Source organism: Alosa pseudoharengus, unplaced genomic scaffold (genome assembly GCF_046254945.1).
Source record: "Alosa pseudoharengus isolate Yale_2024_CS ecotype anadromous, Long Island Sound unplaced genomic scaffold, YU_APseudo_1.1 YU_APseudo_1.1_scf_23, whole genome shotgun sequence".
Taxonomy (NCBI): domain Eukaryota; kingdom Metazoa; phylum Chordata; class Actinopteri; order Clupeiformes; family Clupeidae; genus Alosa; species Alosa pseudoharengus.
Window position 1 is genome coordinate 12,878,316 of NW_027468685.1, and position 21,143 is coordinate 12,899,458.

The 21,143-nt window shown below is 41.5% G+C and overlaps 3 protein-coding genes across 3 annotated transcripts; 2 read left to right on the forward strand and 1 right to left on the reverse strand.

The window, feature by feature from the left end:
• Window positions 1-42: 42 nt before the first annotated feature.
• Window positions 43-2,153, reverse strand: aunip (aurora kinase A and ninein interacting protein). Its single transcript, XM_076301608.1, has 3 exons — window positions 1,953-2,153; window positions 1,535-1,691; window positions 43-1,437 (listed from the first exon to the last, which is right to left on the reverse strand). Exons 1-3 carry the CDS (start codon window positions 2,025-2,027, stop codon window positions 446-448), a joined length of 1,224 nt encoding a protein of 407 aa, XP_076157723.1. The 5' UTR covers window positions 2,028-2,153; the 3' UTR covers window positions 43-445.
• A 639-nt stretch (window positions 2,154-2,792) lies between these two features.
• Window positions 2,793-9,086, forward strand: vps28 (VPS28 subunit of ESCRT-I). The gene is made up of 10 exons (XM_076301609.1): window positions 2,793-2,854; window positions 3,605-3,674; window positions 3,925-3,953; window positions 4,225-4,262; window positions 4,407-4,496; window positions 5,138-5,243; window positions 5,446-5,547; window positions 5,971-6,024; window positions 6,225-6,316; window positions 7,754-9,086. The coding sequence occupies exons 2-10, from the start codon at window positions 3,635-3,637 to the stop codon at window positions 7,872-7,874; spliced, it is 672 nt and encodes a 223-aa protein (XP_076157724.1). The 5' UTR covers window positions 2,793-2,854; window positions 3,605-3,634; the 3' UTR covers window positions 7,875-9,086.
• A 655-nt stretch (window positions 9,087-9,741) lies between these two features.
• Window positions 9,742-20,928, forward strand: mapk15 (mitogen-activated protein kinase 15). Its single transcript, XM_076300944.1, has 14 exons — window positions 9,742-10,031; window positions 12,474-12,572; window positions 12,694-12,723; window positions 14,286-14,376; window positions 16,056-16,186; window positions 16,654-16,817; window positions 17,057-17,196; window positions 17,514-17,571; window positions 17,676-17,813; window positions 18,031-18,136; window positions 18,287-18,728; window positions 19,316-19,425; window positions 19,736-19,888; window positions 20,737-20,928. Exons 1-14 carry the CDS (start codon window positions 9,963-9,965, stop codon window positions 20,926-20,928), a joined length of 1,923 nt encoding a protein of 640 aa, XP_076157059.1. The 5' UTR covers window positions 9,742-9,962.
• The last annotated feature ends 215 nt before the right edge of the window (window positions 20,929-21,143 follow it).

Here is a 21,143-nt window from a genome sequence, read left to right on the forward strand (position 1 = left end):
CACATGTACAGTGAGTCACTATGTCAATACATTGAAAAATGCAGGTCATTTTGACACACTATTCTACATGCAACTGTTACTATGGAAAAATTCCCATGTAAAGTATGCTTTATTACACATTGAAAACATGAAATACATCAGCCTTGATAAACACTGTATTTCACATTACACTGATTAGTGCTGGTAATTGAAAATGCACTTGCTAGTGCATCTCTTTCAAATACATTGTGTGCATTGATTTGATTATTTTTATTTTAAAGATGAAAGTGCATGTTTAAAGATGAGGTATGAGAGGTATAGAGTATAGACACAATCTATACAGGCAAAAATATGACATACTGGGTTGAAAATGTATCACTTCACAATACAATGAAAAAAAGGTTTAAAAAATCCAACTGAGTACTAAAATACACAGATTATTCGTACAGCTCTGTTTGGAGCTTGCTCAGTGCTTTATAACCAGATTTCCCTGGGAGTCTTGGGTGAACAGCATCTCTGCTTCCAAATCTTGATCGGTGTCTTCGTCAGTTGATCCCTTCAAGCCACCACCCCGACTGGAATTATTAGTCCAGTCCTTCAAAGGGCTCCACGATTGGTGGTTTCTGTGGGCGATCACGCGGAAGCCCTGAGAGTCCTGTGTGAAGAGTGAGGCCATGCTGTCTGTTTCAAACTCCTTCTTAGCAACTTTTAAGACTGATCTCCGAGGTGACGAACACTTAGTCTCCAATGGCCTAGATTTAGCTGCAGCGCTGCTGGGTGACAGAGGTCTCCTCTTGAGTGGTGATCGACTCCTTCCCAAATCCTGCCACCTAGCTGTACTAGATGGGCAGTTCTCTTTCCCTGTATTCTTAGCAGGTGAGCGCAAGGGGGAACAGACCTTTCTCTGAGTTGAGGTGTGCTCAGCAAGGGCCATCTGAGCCCTGAAATCCCTCTCACTCATCTGGGACACACTAAATACACTATCTTCTCTTACTGGCACATTTCTTTGATGTAAGGTCTTGAGGCACCTGGAGTCCTGGGTATTGTGCTCCCATTGGCTCAGGGACAATGTTTCAGGAATAGGCAGGCACTGGACTGGTGTTTGTTTACCTGCTGATTCAGGGATGGAACCGAGTTCAGAAAGCCTTCTCTTCCCCTCAGGTTCTTCAACTTCTTCATCAGACTCACATCCTCTGATTAAATGCAGGAAGGTCTGCTCTTTTTTCCAGTTACCAGAATACACGAGATGGTCTTTTTCACATAAATGAACTGATGGCCCACCAACATCTCTGGAACTTGTCATTTCAGATATGTCACGTTCAAAAATGGTGTCAGAGGTCTTCATAGAGGTCTGACATCCAAAATCTGTTACTGACTGTCTCTCCGCAGATTTTATGGGGATTGTGTCTGATGCATTCATACACGGCTCCGGAGGTAAAGTTGGCTTCTTTTCAGCATCTATGGAAAGGGCAACATCCATTAAGATGACACTCATAAAATAAATGGATTTTTGTTAGTCAGAATTTACCATCTCTGATCTTTTCTCTTCACTCACCTTTGCGCTGAGGGCTAAAGAACGAGGATATGGTGCTCTGTTTGGTCGCAGGCATGGCGTGTACGGTCTGCGTGAAATTGAGCGCCACTGCCACACTGTAACCTCCACAACGAGCCAGAGGGTTAAGAAGTTTAGATATAGGACGCGTCTGTCGTTTCTGGGAAGGAATAATTCAAGTTAGCCCATACATAAGCATCGAAAGCGAGATCTAGGCATTTGTACATGTTCAACCACAATATTGATACTGATATCCATTGGTTGGCCAATGGATTCCGAAGCGAAGGTCAAGACTTAATTTTCATTGCACATGCAGTTTGTAAAGCTTGGTCACCACATCATTGTTTGTAATAATTAATAAGAACAGAACATTAATGCTATGTAAAGTAGGCTAGTGTTACATTTCATGTGACTTATTTACCCGTTTCTCCCGTTTCTTTTCTCTTAGTTCTGTCGTGTCAATCCAAACTTCACAGCAGTTCTGTGGTGAAGACATTGATGCTTTTGTGTTCGAGTAAAATGCTGCGAAACGTAATTTCGTTTAGAAAGTTGGAAAGGTGTTCTGTCCACCAAAGGAGTTTGATATCCAAACAGTCACAACACTTCGCGACTGCTAAGTTAATAGCTATGGTATTACCAAAGTCCTTTCGGCTGTTAGCTACTAATAAGCAGCGTGAACTAAAGTAACTCTCAAACGTATAAAGTGTAACGTTAGCACCAGATAAGTAACGGAAACAGAGCTACGCTTACTAAAAAACACTATCCTAATTACACCATTCTACTGAAGATATTAGAAGTTAGAGTTATTAGCTAGCTGGTCAACAACAACTCGACTACTCTTCGTTGTCGCGCGCGCTTCACTTTGAATAATGCTTGGGTTGCCAGGTATTCTGATTTAGTGTTGGTGAATAATTTCAGAAATTAAGCTGAATAGAACAATTGCAAGAATACCCACAGACATAAGTAATGTATACTCATAAGCTACGAAAATATTTTAATGCTATGTAATGTGCACTTAGATCTGCACTTAGCTGATCTATATAAAACAAAGTAGGAGAATATGAACGTATTTCACAGACATGGCAACCATGCCCTGCTCCCTGATGCCAAACAAAATGAATCATGTAATTTGCGATTATTATACAATTCTATTACATGTCTATGTCCAGATTTCTTTAAATACGTGTATACATGCCGTATATTACGCTAGATACACAAATATAAACAGTGAAAATACATACTAAACAAAAGGATTCGCCCACTATTTTGACGTGTTTCATTTGCGACGCATGTATTGATGTGACGTCAACATTGTTGCTTGGGGTGAGTGATTTGTACATTTCGTTCGCTTTCAAACGGCTAGATCCTTAATATTATCATATAAATTCAACTACAGTTTCTTATCTATATGACATGTATTATCTCGGAGATCAAACGTTACTTTAATGTTATTGTTCAGATAACTCGGACCACCAAATAACAAAGGTAGCTGGCTAGCTCGGAAGCTTAGCAGGATAGCTTGCTAGCTAACGATGTCGACCAATTGGTTAGCTGAAATTACTAACTTGTCAACTTCACTGACAGTAACATAACCCTAAATGTATATCCCTGATATAAATGTAGCGGAATGTTAAAGATCCTTGATAAATATGCTTACATTTGTTCCACTTGATCTCCGTTTACCTTATGTTGGATGTTAGCTTGCTAGCTTGGCTGTAAGCATAACGTTACACTGTAAAGAATTCCATCTATGAGTATTTTTTTACAGTGTTTGTGGTACTGAAAGTTGTTTTCATTACAATGGAACATTACTGGAATCATGCCATCACCAAGTCGTCCGAGGAACTATCTCAATTTTGCTCAACTATCTAGCTAAGTTACTGTAATGGGTGTTTTTTCCCGGAAGTGGTGACAGTAAACCTTTTTTTAATTGAGTATCTCAATCTATATCGAGATAAAGCTTGATTAAGGGTGTTTTATTGTTTATCTTGTTATTGTACTATTATATGTCAGGAAAGTTATCTTAGAGTAATATCCTGTTAATCACTGTCATCTCTGGATGTTTTTGTGTAGTCATCCTTTGGGAGATTTTGGAGTGACATCATGTTTCATGGCATACCTGCCTCAGGAGGAATGGGAGGAGGTGAGTTCTTTGAAGCCAGCAGAACAAAGACACATGCTATGATACAGTGAAATAAGTTAGTGATTTAACAATAACATTCCATGGTTTTAAGGCATTCATTTTCCATTTTCACAATGTCTTGTGTTGGTGCCACCTATGCTGTTGTTATTGGAAGTTGTTTCATATGGTTGCTATACAGTATACTGCTGCTTTAATTAATTTTTTGTTACTATTATCTCTTGTTTCCTCACTCCATTTCCCTTGTTTGAAGCCCCAGCCAATAAACCAGAGTTGTATGAAGTAAGTGATCATGTTTTGTCCAATCTAATATGATCTTGTAAAATTAGTCTGTTCCTGCTGCTTGCTTACAGTTACAATTTAATGGGAATAAGGGGAATTATGTATAGTTCAGATTTTAAATCTGTATAATATTAGTTGTAAGGACTGTGTTCTTTTTTGTTGAATTGAAATGTCAAGTATGAGTCCAACCCTGCAATGATCGTATTAAATATTTTGATAATGTGAGTGAGTTTAGATGCTCATTAAGTCTTACATGGTGATTTTTCAACAGGAAGTGAAGCTGTATAAAAATGCCAGAGAAAGAGAAAAGTAAGGAAATTGCTCTTCCAAATCAGTTTATAATACAAAATAATGAATGGAAAGAAATACTGTGAAAACGTCAAAATGAAAACAACTTTAAATACAAATATTAAATATTATGTGTGCATGCCTTCTCTCTTTTTTTCTCTCTAGGTTTGATAACATGGCAGAACTGTTTGCAGTCGTGAAGACCCTCCAAGCCCTTGAGAAGGCATACATCAAAGACTGTGTCACTCCAAATGAGTGAGTCATCCACTGTGACTCTTTCACTCATGACCTGTTCATGAACAGTATTCAGAGTTCCCATGGGTCATGGAATTTCTGGAATATCATGGAAGTTGAATAAAGTCTATTCTAGACACAAGTCAGCAAATTTTTATCAATTAAGAATATAATTTGTTGCAAAATCAGGGAATATCAGGGAATGATATTGTAGCAGTTTAACATTTACTACACAAAATACATGAACAAAGTATATTTCCATGCAGCATTAGTGTTCATCGTGTTATTAGCATTTTCCATTACTGCTTGATTTAGTGGTAGTGGTTAGCCCTACTTTGTTTTTTTCAATGCCCATTTATTCATTTCCCACTATAAAAGAAAGTAAAAGATTTTAGAACACTTTGTGGCTGCTCTGAAATTTTTGGTAGGTACCATTCATTATGTAAGTAGGCTAGGTCATGCAAATTCAGTTCTTTTTGTCAGGGAAAAGTCATGGAATTTTACATTTGACTTAGAGTGTGAACCCTGGTTATTTCTCTGCGGATTTTTTATTCATACCATATATGTTATTTGGAAAATGATGCTGTGAGTTGCATATGTAACATAATGTAAATGCACTGGATAAGTGGTAAGTAGAACTGATGTTCTTTCTATTTGTTCAGATACACTGCAGCATGTTCCAGACTACTGGTGCAGTACAAAGCTGCATTCAAACAGGTCCAGGGCTCTGATGTGGGATCCATTGATGACTTTTGCAGAAAGTACAGAGTGAGTTGCCCAGTTTTCACAGTAGGAATATGTCATAGAAAATAAATGTCATTTTAGATTATAATTCACTGGCAATCACATTTAATAACTTTTTTACAGTCTGGTTTATATAGTCTGTATATGCTAGTTACTATTTTATATTTCATAATATATTACATATATATTTTATAAGTGTTGCTCATTTACTTCATACTTTCTACAGCTTGACTGTCCACTAGCCATGGAAAGAATCAAGGAGGACCGACCAATCACCATCAAGGATGACAAGGGCAACCTGAATCGCTGCATTGCAGATATAGTCTCCGTATGTTCTACCACTCCTCTCTCTGGCTTTCCTGAAAGAAAGAGTGGGGGTGTCTTCATGGCATTTACTCTAATTTAGGATGAATGGATATGCTTGGAAGAGAGCCAGCCTGGCTATCCAGTACAGCATTTAATTCCAGCAATTCCATTAGAAACCTTCCCGTTATCGAAAGTTGGCTGATCAGTTTCACTCTGCCATGCATCATGCCGATGATCCTAAGTGCTTCAGGCTTTAACTGTGCCAAGAAGCACCTCAGCTCCCCAGCGAGTGGGCATGGCATGGGCTGGCTCAGCAGTAGAGCCTTTTGGCTGCCTGACTAAAGTGACACTGGACTGTATTTAAGTGCAGTACCTTAAAGAAAACCAGTATATGCATGTATGTATGTGTAAATATGTGTACCTCTCGCCTCTCCTTCTTCTCCAGCTCTTCATCACAGTGATGGATAAGCTGCGTCTTGAGATCAGAGCCATGGATGAGGTAAAGCATCTCTTGGTGTATTTGGGTGTAGATTATAAAATTAAATAATCTGATACTGTTGTAATATGGAATAGTATGGATTATGAAGGCAAGTTTTCAACATAAGATGTGGTAGTTAGACTTTAACAGATTCCAAAATCTCTTTAATTGCTATAGCTATGTCAATGGTGTAATTAATCCGTTTCAAATGATCTGCTTAGATCCAGCCTGACCTGAGGGAGCTGATGGAGACCATGAACAGGATGAGTAACATGCCCCCAGACTCTGAGGCCAAGGATAAAGTCAGCCTTTGGTAAGCCCCCCCCCCCCCCCCCCCCCCCAGCACTCTGGCAAACCAGGGGCTTTCCCACAGCACCTGTGCAGATGTAGATGTCACACTCTATGGAACTCTGAAAAGTTAGGCAAATCTCTTTAAATAATATAGGATATAGGATTTGATTTGCATTGAGCTCAATGAGCATCAAACCAGCTAATAACTGAAATAACACCTATGCCAATCTCTAGGTATGGTGAAGGGTATGTGATCATGTGGGGCTATTTTAATTCCAAAGGCCAAGGTAACTTTATCAGGATGCACAGTATTCTGGATCCATGAAATAACTGGCCTTTAAAAAATCTGCCTGTCTCTATGGGAATTTAACATAGGGTTGTCAATACTTATGACCCTTGTATTTTAAGGAAGAACATTTATTTATTTATGATACATTATTTATTCACTAAGAAAATTGGTGTCCTTAAAGGTTAGATATTTCCTCATTTTTCACTTAAGGCATTAAGATCAATTTCCAAAAGATGATTTTATATTCCTCTTTTCAGTCAACTTTAGCATGGGTGCCAACACTTTTGGCCATCACTGTACTATGTGATGTTGCATGTGGGTTTGTTGTGGTGTTGCAAGTGAGCAACACTGTCTTTCATTGCTGCTAACTGGTTGGTCAGAATGTGTGGGCTTAAAAGCAGAGGGCCTCTTGTCTATAAGTTTGCTGAGATGAGGTATGAAGTGTGGATAGGACACCTAACTGTCTAGGATAAAACTATAAATAGTTTTTAAACATCATGTGGATGATGTTCATAATTAACCTGGGTGCAAAAGTTATGAAATAGTTCTGAGTTGTATAATGCATATCTGAGTATAATGCAAAAAACTTTAAGTGACTAATCCTTTTTTTTTTACTTTGTTGAAGAGGTGTCCCTACCCTTTGTCACAAAGCTTAATATGAGATTTTCAATGTCCAGCTGTAATTGTTTGCTGGCCGCTGTTAATAGTTAGCCTCATTCTACCCTCACAAGGTTAGGCAGCACCTTACTGTCAAAAGGCACACTTGCTTGTTGACTTGCTTGAAAGGAGCCTGCCAATCACTGAAATGAACTCAGGCCTTTTATGGTACAGTACGTGTTGCATTTACGCTGTGTCAATGTAAAGATCTCTAGTTAGACTTCGCCGACATTTCTATTGTCTTTGCCTTTGCTTTCTTAAAAAGTTCTCAAATGACACTCTCTGGCAAACACCATGGTAAATAAGATCACATATTAATTTATATTCTCTCACTGATAATATCATAAATCAATAAAAGGCAATCCCATATTTTTTTCACCAAATTGTAGTATGTCAAGTATCTTACTCTATATACTTGATATGCTGTGCCTTAGTAAATATGAACTTAACATTGGTCTCTGTTTTGAAGGCCTTGTATGAATCCCTTTCTAATGGAGGTGTATTATATTCCAGGCTGACGACTTTGAGCAGCATGTCTGCCTCTGATGAACTGGATGACTCGCAGGTGCGGCAGATGCTCTTCGACCTGGAGTCTGCCTACAACGCCTTCAATCGCTTCCTGCACTCCTCCTAGGCCACCCAGCCCCTGTGTGTGCCCTGCCCCTACTCCCCCTCAACACTCTTCTGTTGTTTAACACACCATCCTATCTCGAGTAGTGAACATCCACTCTGGCAAACACCCCCGCTCCCAACACTTGTAATAAGTAGATCTTTTACGATGCCCCTTTTCCACTTTAACCCCACTTTTGCCACTGTCTTTATAGTCCTACTGGTTGTACAATACAGTGTAGCTTTATACTGTTCTGTCCTGGTTTCAGTACAGTGGTCCCCTGTCTTTGATGATGTTGGTGTTTTTTTTTTTTAATATAAGACATGTAACTAAGAGTAACAAAACAAATGGGAACCAAATTGGGAAAAGACCATTTGGACTGGAGCAGCATCTGGGTCAGGTCGTTTCTGTTTTTACCATTTTTTTTTACCATAGATGAAGGAAATACTAAAAGATCATTTTTCTTAACTAGAAAATAGAGCTCTCTGACTCATATATTTTTTTGCAATTAGTATTTTAACTCCTAGTAGCCATTCATTTTGTTCCCCTCACATGGACACAAAAAGGGTTCGGGTTTTCTTTATAGAATCAATAACGGTGTAAGAAGCAAAAAGATGCACTTTGCAAAAATTCCTCTCCAACATTCAGTCATCATTTGTACTCACAGTTGAGTTTAACATGTACCTTTCTCTGGCCATCTTCCATGTTTCCACTAGAATGGGGTTGTATTTTGATAGTGTTTGCAGCTATGTACAACCTGTAATGTAAAACTTGGAATCAATGTCACATGTTTTGATTTCTGTTTTTAGAAATCAAAACATGTAGCATCACCTTGGCCAGATGTTGCTTTTGAATCTTGCATAGGACAGCTTATTGTTTTAATGTACATAATCTACCACTAATAAGGAAAATAAATTTCTTGCAATCAGCCCAAAAACAACTTATTGTATTAGCAGCTCTTTTGAGGTAATGTTCCATCTTCTTGAGATAGCATTTCATTATACTCATTTGACATTATCATTATCATAGGTTCATTTCTTCATTCTGTTTATATAACTGAGAATTCCTTCCCACTGCTAAATCATTTGAGGAAGGTTCTTGTTGGGCTTTTGGCTTTTTTCACACATTAAACAATGCATATTTATTTAAAATTTCTCTTTGTAAATAAAACAGTTTTAAATAAAAGCATGTAAACATTTTTAGAAATTATAAATAAAAACCTACCTCTAAAATGTGCAGTGTGTGTGTGTGTCTTATGATATCGCTCTCTAAGCACATGAGCTCAGTGGTCTCTGAGGTTCTGCCCCTTTAAAGAAACTCTCGTTGCGTCTCCAGGACGACAAATAATTACAAAACGATGCAGTTTGTTGCGAACAACCAAAAGGAAGAGGGGGATTTTCAAATTGAAGGCTACCAAAGTGAAGGTTTGCCAAATTGCCACTGTGGATATTTTTTTTATTTTTATTTAACATTAGTGCAGGGTAAAGGACAGTTTTACAGAGTAATTGTGCAGGAATTTGTGAGTTGAAAGAAGGCTGGTACACCACCCAAACCAAGTGACATTACGCGTTAACTTGGTTACGTTAAAGGATAACGTTAACAAATTGGCATTCATTTGCTACCATGTGATTTGCAAGCTATCACTATCCCTGCATCTCCTATCGTTAATTTCCCGGTTTGAAAATCTTAGTTTAGGTTGGTCAGGTTATGAGCAGTTGTTAGGGATTTTAGCATTGCCAAAAAATAAGCACACGAAAGCGCAATGCTTAACGTTATAACGTTAACGATACAGGGAGAACGTGGTAAGATGAGGCAATAACGTTAGTGTTTACAGATTACCTTTTTTACGAGAAACTATCTTCACCGGCTAGCTAGCTCTCTACTCGGTGCCAAGCAATATTAGCTCTCCAACTAGCAAGATAGCTAACATTACCTGATAATATTACATTTCTTGAGGTCATGCCTTCTGCAAAGTTGTAACGTTACCCTAACCCCTCTAACAACTCTAAAGGAAGATACAGGTCTCAGATGTAACCAAGTAACCCTTATCACACGTTCAGACACATGTGTTTGGAAAGAAGAGAGTAACACATTACAAGACAAAAAGACACTATGAATGTAACCGAGGTGGAGGACCACATCTCCCTGAGATATGAAGTGAAGAGAAGACTCGGAAAGGGGGTGAGTTGCACGTGTCACAATTTAAGAACTTTGGAAAGTTAAGTGATCTTTCTTCCTGTGTTTGCATAACAAGGCAACGGGTAAACAATGTGTTCTGATTATTGATTTAGCAATAGATTATTTTAAATTGGTCAAGATATATAAGATAGGCCTACATGAAAATCTTCTTAATTAAATAGTCAACACATTTGCAACGACTACCACTGAAACAGTTATTCAGTGGAGTTTGCAACATTTCGACTTTCCTGTTACATCAGTGAACATTCCTGGGATGTTTTTAGGTTAATGACCAGAACAACAACAGCTTTGTGCTCTAAAGCTGTTTCTATGTAAGCTATGTAATTCGCCATTAATATCATCCAGTTTTTAAGAGGTGAATTGGGTTTTATTAAGTAGATTATTAATCCACATTGCTGTTGTTTGTTTTTCTTGTCTGCTGTTTAATGCAATATGATCGATAAATCTCTGGCTTCATTTTATTGCTGTCTTGGGTCACTGGGACAGACAGATTAACAGTTGTGGCTATTAACATTTGTGGACAACGTGTGTGTGTGAGTGTGTCTGTCTGTCTGTCTGTGTGTGTGCATGTGTGTGGGTGGTCAGTCCTGCAGCAGGCAGGTGGAAGACTTCCAGTTTTGCTTGGTAAGAGGGTCGAAACTGCAGCTCCTATTTCACAGGTGTCTTGCCTGTTTGGTGGTGAGCCTAACGAACGAAGCTGGACATTGTTATCCAGAGGAAGCTCACCAAGCTGTTGAGGCAATGCTAACCACCTGCCGTAATTCTGTTTTCTGACCTGTAGGCAAGATTGTAATCTGGAGTGCCTTTGTTTGCTGTCAGCAGTGTGACAGATAGTGAATATTGTATTCATGTTGGATAAATTGTCTCTCATCTGATTTCGTTGAACTTTATTTGTTTATTGTACAGTAATTCTTTTCACATGACTTGGAAAAAGAGAACGGATTTTCAGGGAGGTCGCTACTGGAAACTGGAGACCGAATTGTCCTAAGAATTGAGAAGATTTATGCATTCAATTCCAAATCCAGGTGCTCAAATATGACAAATAGATCAGAAAAAACTTTGGCTCCTTTTCTATTTTGATTCTGTGGACCTACCTTCCGATCCAAAGTTAGGCCAGTCGGTTGATGTTTTACAACAGTGCATCCGGGTATAGAGACTAAATCATGTTGCATGCTCTTAAGGAGGGGCAGGTTCTCAGGTCTTTGATTATAGCTCCCCACTCAATCATGAGTGGTCATTGAAAAGTCCTTACTTATCTTGAAGCGTGACTAACAAGCATGCAACTTGGTGCTGGATTTGTTCAGATTATATATCACACTCAATGCCTACGAGAAAAAGGTGCAATTCAATCCCAGATTGCTATGGAACTATACCCAACAGCTTTGAACTTGCATGTTAACGGTTGCTCTAAGAAAGGGAGGCAGAACTGGCCATCCACAAATGCGAGGAAAGGGTCACTGAACAATAGTGTGCTGTATCCATCCTCCACTATGACCCTTTTATCCTAGTCGTACACCTTTTCTCTTACTGCTCTTTCTCCCCTCCTGCTGCTCTGTTTCCCCTTGGCTTTTTAATGATGCGTGGAGGATGATTCATTAAAGGTTTGTGTTGTGCCGATGCAGGCAAGAGTGCCTCGACATCACATTGTGATTTGGTTGTTTTGTTTGTCCCCAGAGGAGGTTTAACTTTAATCTCTATGTGGGCAAGTACTCTGTTTGGGCCTCCTCGTTCTCACCTGTCCGTGTGACTCACCTGTGAAACTTGTTATTGTGTTCTCAGAAAGCACATGTCTAGCACCAATAAAGTTTCTGCTCCATGGAATAATTACATGGTCCTCAATGATGGGTATGATTAACCAGTATGACAAACTGTAAGGTGGGGGGTGCAACCATATGGGTTGTATGATCTGCTCACTCTGCAAATCTTGTGTAAACCCCGAACTGTTATCTTCTTCTGTTGTAATCCTTTGTCCATGTGTTTCATGCACTTCTTTTTGATGAACAGTTAGGCTCCCAATCTTTAGAATCCTATTCCTATTCAAAATCCTATTCAAAAACTCCTTCACTCTGTTTGCAACAATGTTAAACACAAGCATAGTCACTCACTGGTGATAGTTACTGACATGTGTTTGGCATATTCTCACTCCTTGACACATTGTAGGCTATTTGTATATTTAAATGTGTACAGTGGTTTGCTATGTTTACTCCTGTATGTCCGGTTGTTGTACATACAGTACATAGACAAGATGGCAAGATGGACAATACAGACTATGCATTTCATGAATAATGACATTTATAAAATACTTTACAAAAGTAAATAAATAGATAAATATATCCTACTATATAGCACTGTACAGCCCTGATTTGGCAACACGGCTGAATTTTCTGTTTGCCCTGTGCCTCACCTGTCCATCTGTGTGTCCAGGCCTATGGGATTGTGTGGAAAGCTGTTGACCGGAAGACCGGCGAGACCGTGGCTGTCAAGAAAATTTTTGATGCCTTCAGGAATCGCACTGACGCACAGGTATGTCTCTTAAAATACAATACGCATGGGAAATGGCAAACTTAAAGGAACTGGAACTTTAAAGCAACCAACTTTATGAAATGTTCACTAATACCATTTCATTTTTCTGTGTTTTCCACAGAGAACTTTCAGAGAAATCATGTTTCTCCAGGTAAGCACTGGCTGTTAAAGCTTACCTGGAGAGTAGCAGAGTACTTTTTTCATGGCTACAGGTCAAGTGATCCCTCCTGACATAATCAAGTTCAATGTTGTTCTCCATTCATGCATCTCATCAGTGGAAGGGTCACAGCACTAAAAGCCTGCAGTCACAATCAAGGGTAATCAGGCTGCTCTCTATTTTTGACTCCATAGCAACAGTGGAGCCCCTGGGTTGCTTGGGGCATTGGCCATGTTTGTTTGCAATGCAGTAAACACCAACTGGGTCTTGCTACTACACTTCCTGTTGGATCATCACATGCCCTCTATGGAAATAGTCTGGTGATAACTTACCCATTCAGCTCACTGAGCAAATTGCCCCTTTTTTCTCTGGATAGTTAAATTAATTTAGATTGTAAAGAATTGTGGTCTGGAAGCCAGCCTGAATTTGCCCTGCCCACAAAATTTGAGGTAGAGGAATTTGGTCTGGACTCGCTCCATTGAGAAACCTCTATGCCCACACGAGAGTTGTTCGCAGACTTCGCATCAATCAAATCATCTGGACGGGCTTTGTACAATGATAGACAGATGAGCAACGATGCCTAGTCAGCGGGCTTGAGTTGATATCGTTGTTCTGAAGCCTGTTGCTCGAGAAGCACAGTGTTTAGATTTCGCTATCATGTCTGTTGTACAAGATATTGTCAACAAAGCAAACAGAAAACAGCGAATGAAGCATTTGTTGAGAAGAAAGATATTTTTGGGCTGTTCTACCTACAGGATTCACATATTTCATTGCCCTGATTGGTTAGGTTTATCCAATTGCGATCCAAATCCAATATCCCCCTGTATGGGTTGAAACAAGCCCCATAATCATGTCCCAATGGTGCGGTCCCAGACTCAAATTCTAAACAGAATTGAGTCTGGCTATGTCATGGAATTGTAAAGGGAAAAAGGTAATTAATTAGACAGCATCAAGAGACTGTCAATCCAGAACTTTTGTCAAGCTATCTTTGTAGGTCTTTGCATGCATGTCCAAGACAAGTAACCACTGCAACAGCAAAACTATACTCAACAGAGGATGCATCTGTCTTTGATGAGGAGAAATGTCATGTTTTGAGGCTCAGTATGTCTTGATATGATCCGGTGTTTTCATTTGCAGTCACAGTTCTGTATTAATCCCTGTTTTACACACAAACAGAAGCACTTATCTTCAGCTCAAAACATACCTGTTATGTAATGTCATTACAGAATCCTGTGCTGGACACATCTCCACATTTCATCAAAGAGAGTTTTTTTTTAAAGTATATTTTTGGAGCTTTTTATGCCTTTAACTTGATAGGACAGTGGAGAATGACAGGAAGTGAGTGGGAGAGAGAGTTGAGGTGGGATCCGGAAAGGACCACGGGGTGGGAATCAAACCCGGGTCACCGGCGTACGGTGCAGGTGCCCCAGCCAGTTGCGCCGCGGCTGGGGCCCAAAGAGAGTTTTTGAATGTCATTCTGTCAGCACATGATAAATATTAGTAATTGCAAATGAGTTTTCATGAGGACTGTTTACCCTGTTTATTTGTCTCCTCAGGAGTTTGGAGATCACCCCAACATAGTCAAACTACTGGATGTTATCCGTGCCCGAAATGACAAAGACATCTACCTGGTGTTTGAGTATATGGGTAAGGCATCTTTTTGATCAGCTGAGTGATGTTTTGTTGAAATAGCAGTAGGGAGGAGTAGGGTTAGGAGCGATGTTGAACACCATGGCTTCAGTATCAAGCGACACACAGACGTGTATCTTCTTCAAAGCATTCCCAGACCAACTCTCTTTTGAGAATCGGTTTGGTGATAGTCAGCCTAGGCATATTCTATGGTGCATTTGATTATACTGGCATATGACAGTGTTGGGGGATCCTGCAGTGAGTGAGCAGTTGGTTTTTCCTTTAGTCTTAGTAGGTAACAAAACTCAAGGGACCATTTCAGAGTGGTTGTAGCTGTTGGTCATTTCCTCTGTTTTGGGGGCCTTTTTTTCCAGATAGCTGTGCTAATATCATGGTTCCCACGGGTCATGGAATTTCTGGAATATCATGGAGTTTTGTAAAGGAAAGTCTAATCCAGACAAAGTCGGGAAATTCTATATATTTTTTAGGGAAAGTCATGGAATATCAGGGAATTTTGTTGTAGCAGTTTAACATTTACTTGCCAAAATACATTAATACAAATACATACACGGAGAACTGGTGTATATCTGGTTATTAGCTTTAATGCTTGCTTGAGTAGCCCAACTTTGTTTATTCATATGCCCATTTATTCATCTCCCGCTCTAAAAAAGTAAAAGATTCTTGAACGCTACGCGGCTGCTCTGAAGCCATTTGGTCAGTATATTGTACCATTCATTATATAGTAAGTCATGGAAATTATTTTTTTGTCAGGGAAAATCAGGGAAAAGTCATGGAATTTTACATTTGACTTAGTGGGAACCCTGCAATATGATGAAATGACTGTAGTGTAGCAGGGGCCCTTGTTGAGTTGAGGCAGCTGACACTGATGGTCTTTGACTGAGATGCTTGACCCACCAGCACTATTAAGGAATAAGGTTTTCTTAAGGCTCATAGTATAGTTTGACAGTTTTGTATAGATCAGGTAGATCCTGAGATAGAGGCTGAAGGCTGATGATGCTACTTGTCTCAATAATTCTAGAATCTGTATTGTAGACCCTTTCAATCTGTTCCTAGAGGGTTTCTGGTTTTAAAAATCAAAATCAACACAGATGTTGTAATTAAAAATGTGTCAGACTTTAGCATAGTGCTCTTTAAAATGGCAACTTTATTTCTGTGCCACTAGAAATTCCTTAGGAATGCTCCTTTGTCTATGTAATTGAAAGGATCTATAAATCAGGTGGATGCTCAGAGAGAGGCTGAGGGGATGGGGTCACCTGCCTCGGAGGCTCCTCCCCCATGGCTACTCCATGTAAACAGAGCAGCTGAGCATGACTGGGCAGATTTGAGCCTGTGTGCGTCACTGCTGCCGCTGGCTCCTGACGTCAGCCAAGGCTCCCCTCAGTGCCCTCTGTGTTAATGGCATGCAGCCACAGCATCACTTGTTTGTATTGTGATCATCACAAACAAACAGTGCTGTGAAAACACACACACACACACACACACACACACACAAACAATCGACACAACAGTAGAAAGCCCACACCAACCTACACACATCTCACGTAAAACGTTGACACAAATTGGCCCGGCCAGCACTCATTCACTCACCCCACTGATTTGAGCCAGCTATGCATTCCAACTCCAGTCATTCTCACGCAAGCATTTGCTTGCTGTTTACTCCTTGCCTCTCCACACAGACACAGACCTGCATGCTGTGATCAAGAAGGGCAACCTGCTGAAAGATGTCCACAAGCGGTACATCATGTACCAGCTACTCAAAGCCACCAAGTACCTGCACTCAGGGAACGTCATCCACAGAGACCAGAAGGTGCTTAAGCAGTCACAGCTCTCTGTGAAAGCATATGGAACACTAACTATTTGCCAACATGCACCTACTGATTGTGCTTCATGTAACACACATAATACACATTTAATGATTTTTTCAAAACATTGTATTGAAATACTGGGCAGAATTTGTAAGATCACTTACTGTTTAGTTTTTATTAGAGACAGTGTGCAACCATTTGCCTAGTTGCCAACTGGTACTGATGTCATCTTCAAATGAATTTTCATGGTTTGTGGTCAACTGAAGGACATGTATGATATGCACTATGCACTTTGTTCAGGTTGTGACTTGTGTCGAGGCTAGCATGTGTTAGCATGCTAGCCAGCCTTTCAGTGCCACATGTGTTGTTGGTGGTGTCTGTAAAGTTACTGCTACTGTTTCTTAAAAGTACAACAGAAGAATACAGAGATAAACATGCTGCTGTCTGTTTGATTATTTGTGCCACACAGCCTTCAAACATCCTGCTAGACACAGACTGCTTTGTGAAGCTGTGTGACTTTGGCCTGGCACGCTCCCTCTTCCAGACCCAGGAGGACGCGGGGAATCCTGCTTTGACTGAATACGTGGCGACCCGGTGGTACCGCGCCCCTGAGATTCTCTTAGGTTCTGCCAGGTAGCTGCTTTCTCTTGTGCCTCATGTCTTGCAATGAAATTGAACAGAAAGATATTATCAGCATGTACAGTACGATGGTTATGACTGTACACACTATGATTTTTTTTGCTAGCTAGACAAACTAGACACTAAATATACATCAAATTCCATGTTGTGACAGAACATCCATAACAAATAGATGGATGGCTGAGGTGCTGAAGTGGTCACCATGTCCTGTCCATGTCTGTCTGTCCACACAGGTACACAAAGGGGGTGGACATGTGGAGCGTCGGGTGCATCCTGGGCGAGATGCTGCTGGGAAAGCCGCTGTTCCCAGGCACCTCCACCATCAACCAGATCGAGAAGATCATGGGTGCCATCCCCCATCCCACACCCGAGGGTAAGAGCATCCTGGGCCACACATGCTTTCAACCTTTCCTGACTCAACACACCTCCTACCTGTCCGAAACTGCAGATTATTCTATAGCAGGTCCGCACAGGCCCCAGATCCACAGGAAGAATTCTTGTTCTCATACACTTCAACCCACAGTCTATAGGAGAATAGAAAGTCCTTTACTGACCCCTCTGCTTGGCTTTTGTCCACCCTCTCTGTATCAGAGATGTGGTCTGTTGATAAACGTTATCAGTTATCTGCTGGAAATGTGTGTTGATTCAGGCTGTAATGTGTTGATTGAATGGGAATGTGTTGTGCTGCAGATGTTATCTCCATCCGCTCAGAATATGGAGCCTCTGTGATCCAAAGGATGTTGCTCAGGTAGGTTTGCGTGGATGTGGGTTGGCATGCACCCATTTGTGTGTGTGTGTGTGTGTGCGCGCGCGCGCGCGCGCGCATGGCATAATAATATGCTGCATCCTCAGGCCCCAAGTTCCTCTTGAGGAGCTGCTGGGAGCTCCAGTGGATGCTGATGCTCTGGACCTCCTGAAGTGTTTGCTGGTGTTCAACCCTGAGAAGAGGCTCACAGCAGAACAGAGCCTACAACATCCATATGTGTCCAGGTACAGAGAGAGAGAAAGAGAGAGATAGAGAAAAAGTAGGAGCCCATCATGGCTCATTTTTATTCAAGCATAATTAACCTAAAATGTAAATTTTTACTGTTTGTAAATGGACATTATCCTTAGCTGTAAATACATTATTCGAGCAAAATGTTGCTAGCCCATAAACATTACATTTTGTCAACACAACCCCTCTTACATTCCCTGCACCTCTGCACAGGTTCCATAACCCAGCCAAAGAGCCTGGTCTGGACTATGATGTCATCCTCCCTGTGGATGATGATGTCCAACTGTCTGTCACGCAGTATCGCAACAAGCTATACGAGGTAAACCCCTGTGCGTGCATGTACTTTGTGTGTGTGTGTGTGTGTGTGTGTGTGTGTGTGTGTGTGTGTGTGCGTGCGTGCACGCACGCATATAAAGCTCTGTGTGTGTGTGTTTTGGGCTTTTTCAACATTTTCCGTATCTACTCATAGATGATCACTGAGAAGAGGTATAGTGGCTGGGTCCAGAAGCGCTGGCACAGGAAGAAGGAGGAGGAGGAGGAGCAGAAGGGACAGACAAAAGGCAGTTCAGGGTCCAGGGGAGACTGCTCCGAGAACGCACTGGCAAAGTCCAACGGGACATCCTCAATCCCAAAGGACGCTGGTAAAGTAGAAGGGGGAGGTGATGGCGAAAATAAGTCACCAAGTCTTCGGAAAGAGAGTTCTACAACGCAGCAGCCAGCAACCAGTCCAGTGCTACCACACATAGAGCCAGCCAATGAAAAGAGTGGTGCAACAAACACGGTCGCACAAACAGCCAATGAGAAGAGTGGTTCAGTCCCCACACATACACGACCAGCCAATGACCGAGTTGGTGTACTGTTGAGTCCTGGTGCACAGAAGACTACCTACAATCCCATTACTCACGCTCCTAGTAAGTTGCACAATTCATACATTTTAGTCATACTTCACATACACACATACTATCAAAGAATATACATAAAGTGAATTAGATATTCTCATTTTAGTACTGGACAGAAAAGTCCTGATCTTAAGATCTGTAATGTCTCCCTTGTCCTTGATGCATGTTGGACATCACAGAGCCACATAGATTAAGATTGTTTTATGTCCATAGCGACTGTGGTTAGTCATCAACTCCACCCTCCCCCGAGTATTCAGACCTAGGTGTGTGGAACCATTCGAGTCCACTCATGGCCTTGTCCATGGTGCTGATATAGAATTCAGGATGAGTGAAGTGTATTCTCAAGGGATGCTTACCAGCTGCCCTTGCCAAAACAAACATATACATGCAAACACACACATATAAGCTCACACGCACATCAACACAATGTTTGGCATTCACATGCACACGGATGTGCACACCGTATACATTATATCCTGTCACGAGTGTATACAACTTGATATTTGCATACGTTCACTCTGACTTGTTTATTAGATGTTCGTCATGTGTGGGTCTCACTAGGGCAGGTGTAGTGCTAAACCACCTACTCTAACCCTCAGTGCTCTCCCAGCTGCAGCGCAATGGCCTGATCTACAGGAGGCAACCGCAGCAGGTCGCCACTGCTGAACACATCCCTATCCTGCCATCAGAGGGCGCTAATGGGAACATGGTAAGTCTCTCCATGTGTGATGTTGACAGACAGTAGCCTATATACATTTAGGCCTTTGTTCACCATATGTGCTGACTGTCAAAGCTATGAAGGACCACAAAGACCACTGTGATTTTTTTTTTTTTTTTTTACCATAAGCTTCTAGATTTTCACCAACATGTTCACACATACCAACATGTGCCCTCCTTTTTCTGCCACATCCTGTTTCATTATCTGTGTCTGTTGTCTTTCCTCCATAATTATGTAGGTTAGCTGTCTATTTCTTTCCCAGTGTAACTCCATCTGTTTTGTCGTTTTCTTTCTCTTGCAGGTTGGAGATAATGGCCGTGCGCGCGGACGGTCAGCTCCCGTCCCCCGCGTCCGTTCCTTCTCGCTGACACTGTCTCATCCCCTCAACAACCCGCTGGTCCGCCGGGATGAGCCCCCGGTGTCGTCTGGGCTGTGTGTGACCTCTGCGCGACTGGTAAGTCCACCTCGTCCACCACCTGTCCCCCCCCCATCATCTGTAGTCGCCTTCGCGTCACACACGCTCACTTGCCCCAGCTGTTACTGGCCTAAAATGAATGCACCCTTTATTATACTCTGTAATACAGTCTTTTATACAGACAATGCATTCTCACTCACACAAGCACACATGTGCCTGCGTGGTCACACAGACAGACAGACAGGCAGGCGTGCATGTTTACACAGCTGTCTCCCGCACATGTCGGGGTTTGCTGCGCACATTATTTCTTTTGGCGCCCCTGGTGACTGCAGTGGAGTTTGGGTGTGCAAGCACTCGGTACTGAGGGCTCCTGCAGATTCCCCTGAGGTGGCACGCTGCATTAAAGCTCAGGATGACTCAGCTTCTCTTACTTCGAGGCTCGGACGGGCACAGAGCCCCGTGGACTCCATCCGCTGCGTCGGCCTTTTGCGGCACTGATGGGGAGCCACTACGATTACAGTCAGCTCACATTTGTCTGGTGCCTCTAACAAAAGACGCCGGCACAAAGCTGCTCTGCAGAAAACCACAGCCTGGCAGGTGGCTGAGACCACTGCTGTCAAGCCTCACTTCAGAGGAACTATTTACATGCTCACAGTTAAGGATGAAAAAACTGGCTCTTAAAACAGCCTGTGAACCCTAGACATGTTTGCTTTTATTGTATGTGACAACTGGTTTGATCAAAGCAGTAAAATCATTTGTGTTTTCTCTTTCTTTCTTCTCTCCTTTCCTTTGCCTCTCTCTGTCCACTCTGTCAATGTGGTTTCTGTCTTTCTTGGTTCAAACCCCCCCCCCCCCCCCTTCTCCTTTTGGTGGATTGTGTGAGATAGAACCAGCGGTCCCCTTCTCAGACGCGTGAGGCCCGGCCACAGGTCAGATTCAGCAAGAAAGTGTTCCAAAGCACCTCCAACGTCTCAGCTGCCGGAGACCCCCGGGCCAAACTGGGCAGCTATTCGCAAGCCTACGGCACCATCAACAAGACTGAACTGGACAACTTACTGAGGAGCCGCCATCAGCACTAGCATACAATTAATGCACTTAGACATAAACACCGAAACAAACAAACAACCGAACGCACCAGCCCTGCAGCATCGTCAGAAAGACTGACCAGGATATCATGTTGAAAAGCTGCAACCAGCATTCAAAACACACACACCCTTCCTCACAACAATGCACAAATTCATATGCACAACACAATTATGCAATCACAAAGTGTTTTATGTGCATACATTCAATG

Excerpts from the sequence above, each read along its gene's own strand:
- aunip (XM_076301608.1), bottom strand. The coding sequence starts at position 2,027 with ATGTCTTCACCACAGAACTGCTGTGAAGTTTGGATTGACACGACAGAA. Across the intron at positions 1,692-1,952 it reads AAAAGAAACGGGAGAAACGG|AAACGACAGACGCGTCCTAT; the intron begins GTAAATAAGTCA and ends ATTCCTTCCCAG. Across the intron at positions 1,438-1,534 it reads CTTTAGCCCTCAGCGCAAAG|ATGCTGAAAAGAAGCCAACT; the intron begins GTGAGTGAAGAG and ends CCCTTTCCATAG.
- vps28 (XM_076301609.1), top strand. The coding sequence starts at position 3,635 with ATGTTTCATGGCATACCTGCCTCAGGAGGAATGGGAGGAG. Across the intron at positions 4,497-5,137 it reads GACTGTGTCACTCCAAATGA|ATACACTGCAGCATGTTCCA; the intron begins GTGAGTCATCCA and ends CTATTTGTTCAG. Across the intron at positions 5,244-5,445 it reads ACTTTTGCAGAAAGTACAGA|CTTGACTGTCCACTAGCCAT; the intron begins GTGAGTTGCCCA and ends TACTTTCTACAG.
- mapk15 (XM_076300944.1), top strand. The coding sequence starts at position 9,963 with ATGAATGTAACCGAGGTGGAGGACCACATCTCCCTGAGATATGAAGTG. Across the intron at positions 10,032-12,473 it reads AGAGAAGACTCGGAAAGGGG|GCCTATGGGATTGTGTGGAA; the intron begins GTGAGTTGCACG and ends CTGTGTGTCCAG. Across the intron at positions 16,818-17,056 it reads ATTCTCTTAGGTTCTGCCAG|GTACACAAAGGGGGTGGACA; the intron begins GTAGCTGCTTTC and ends CTGTCCACACAG.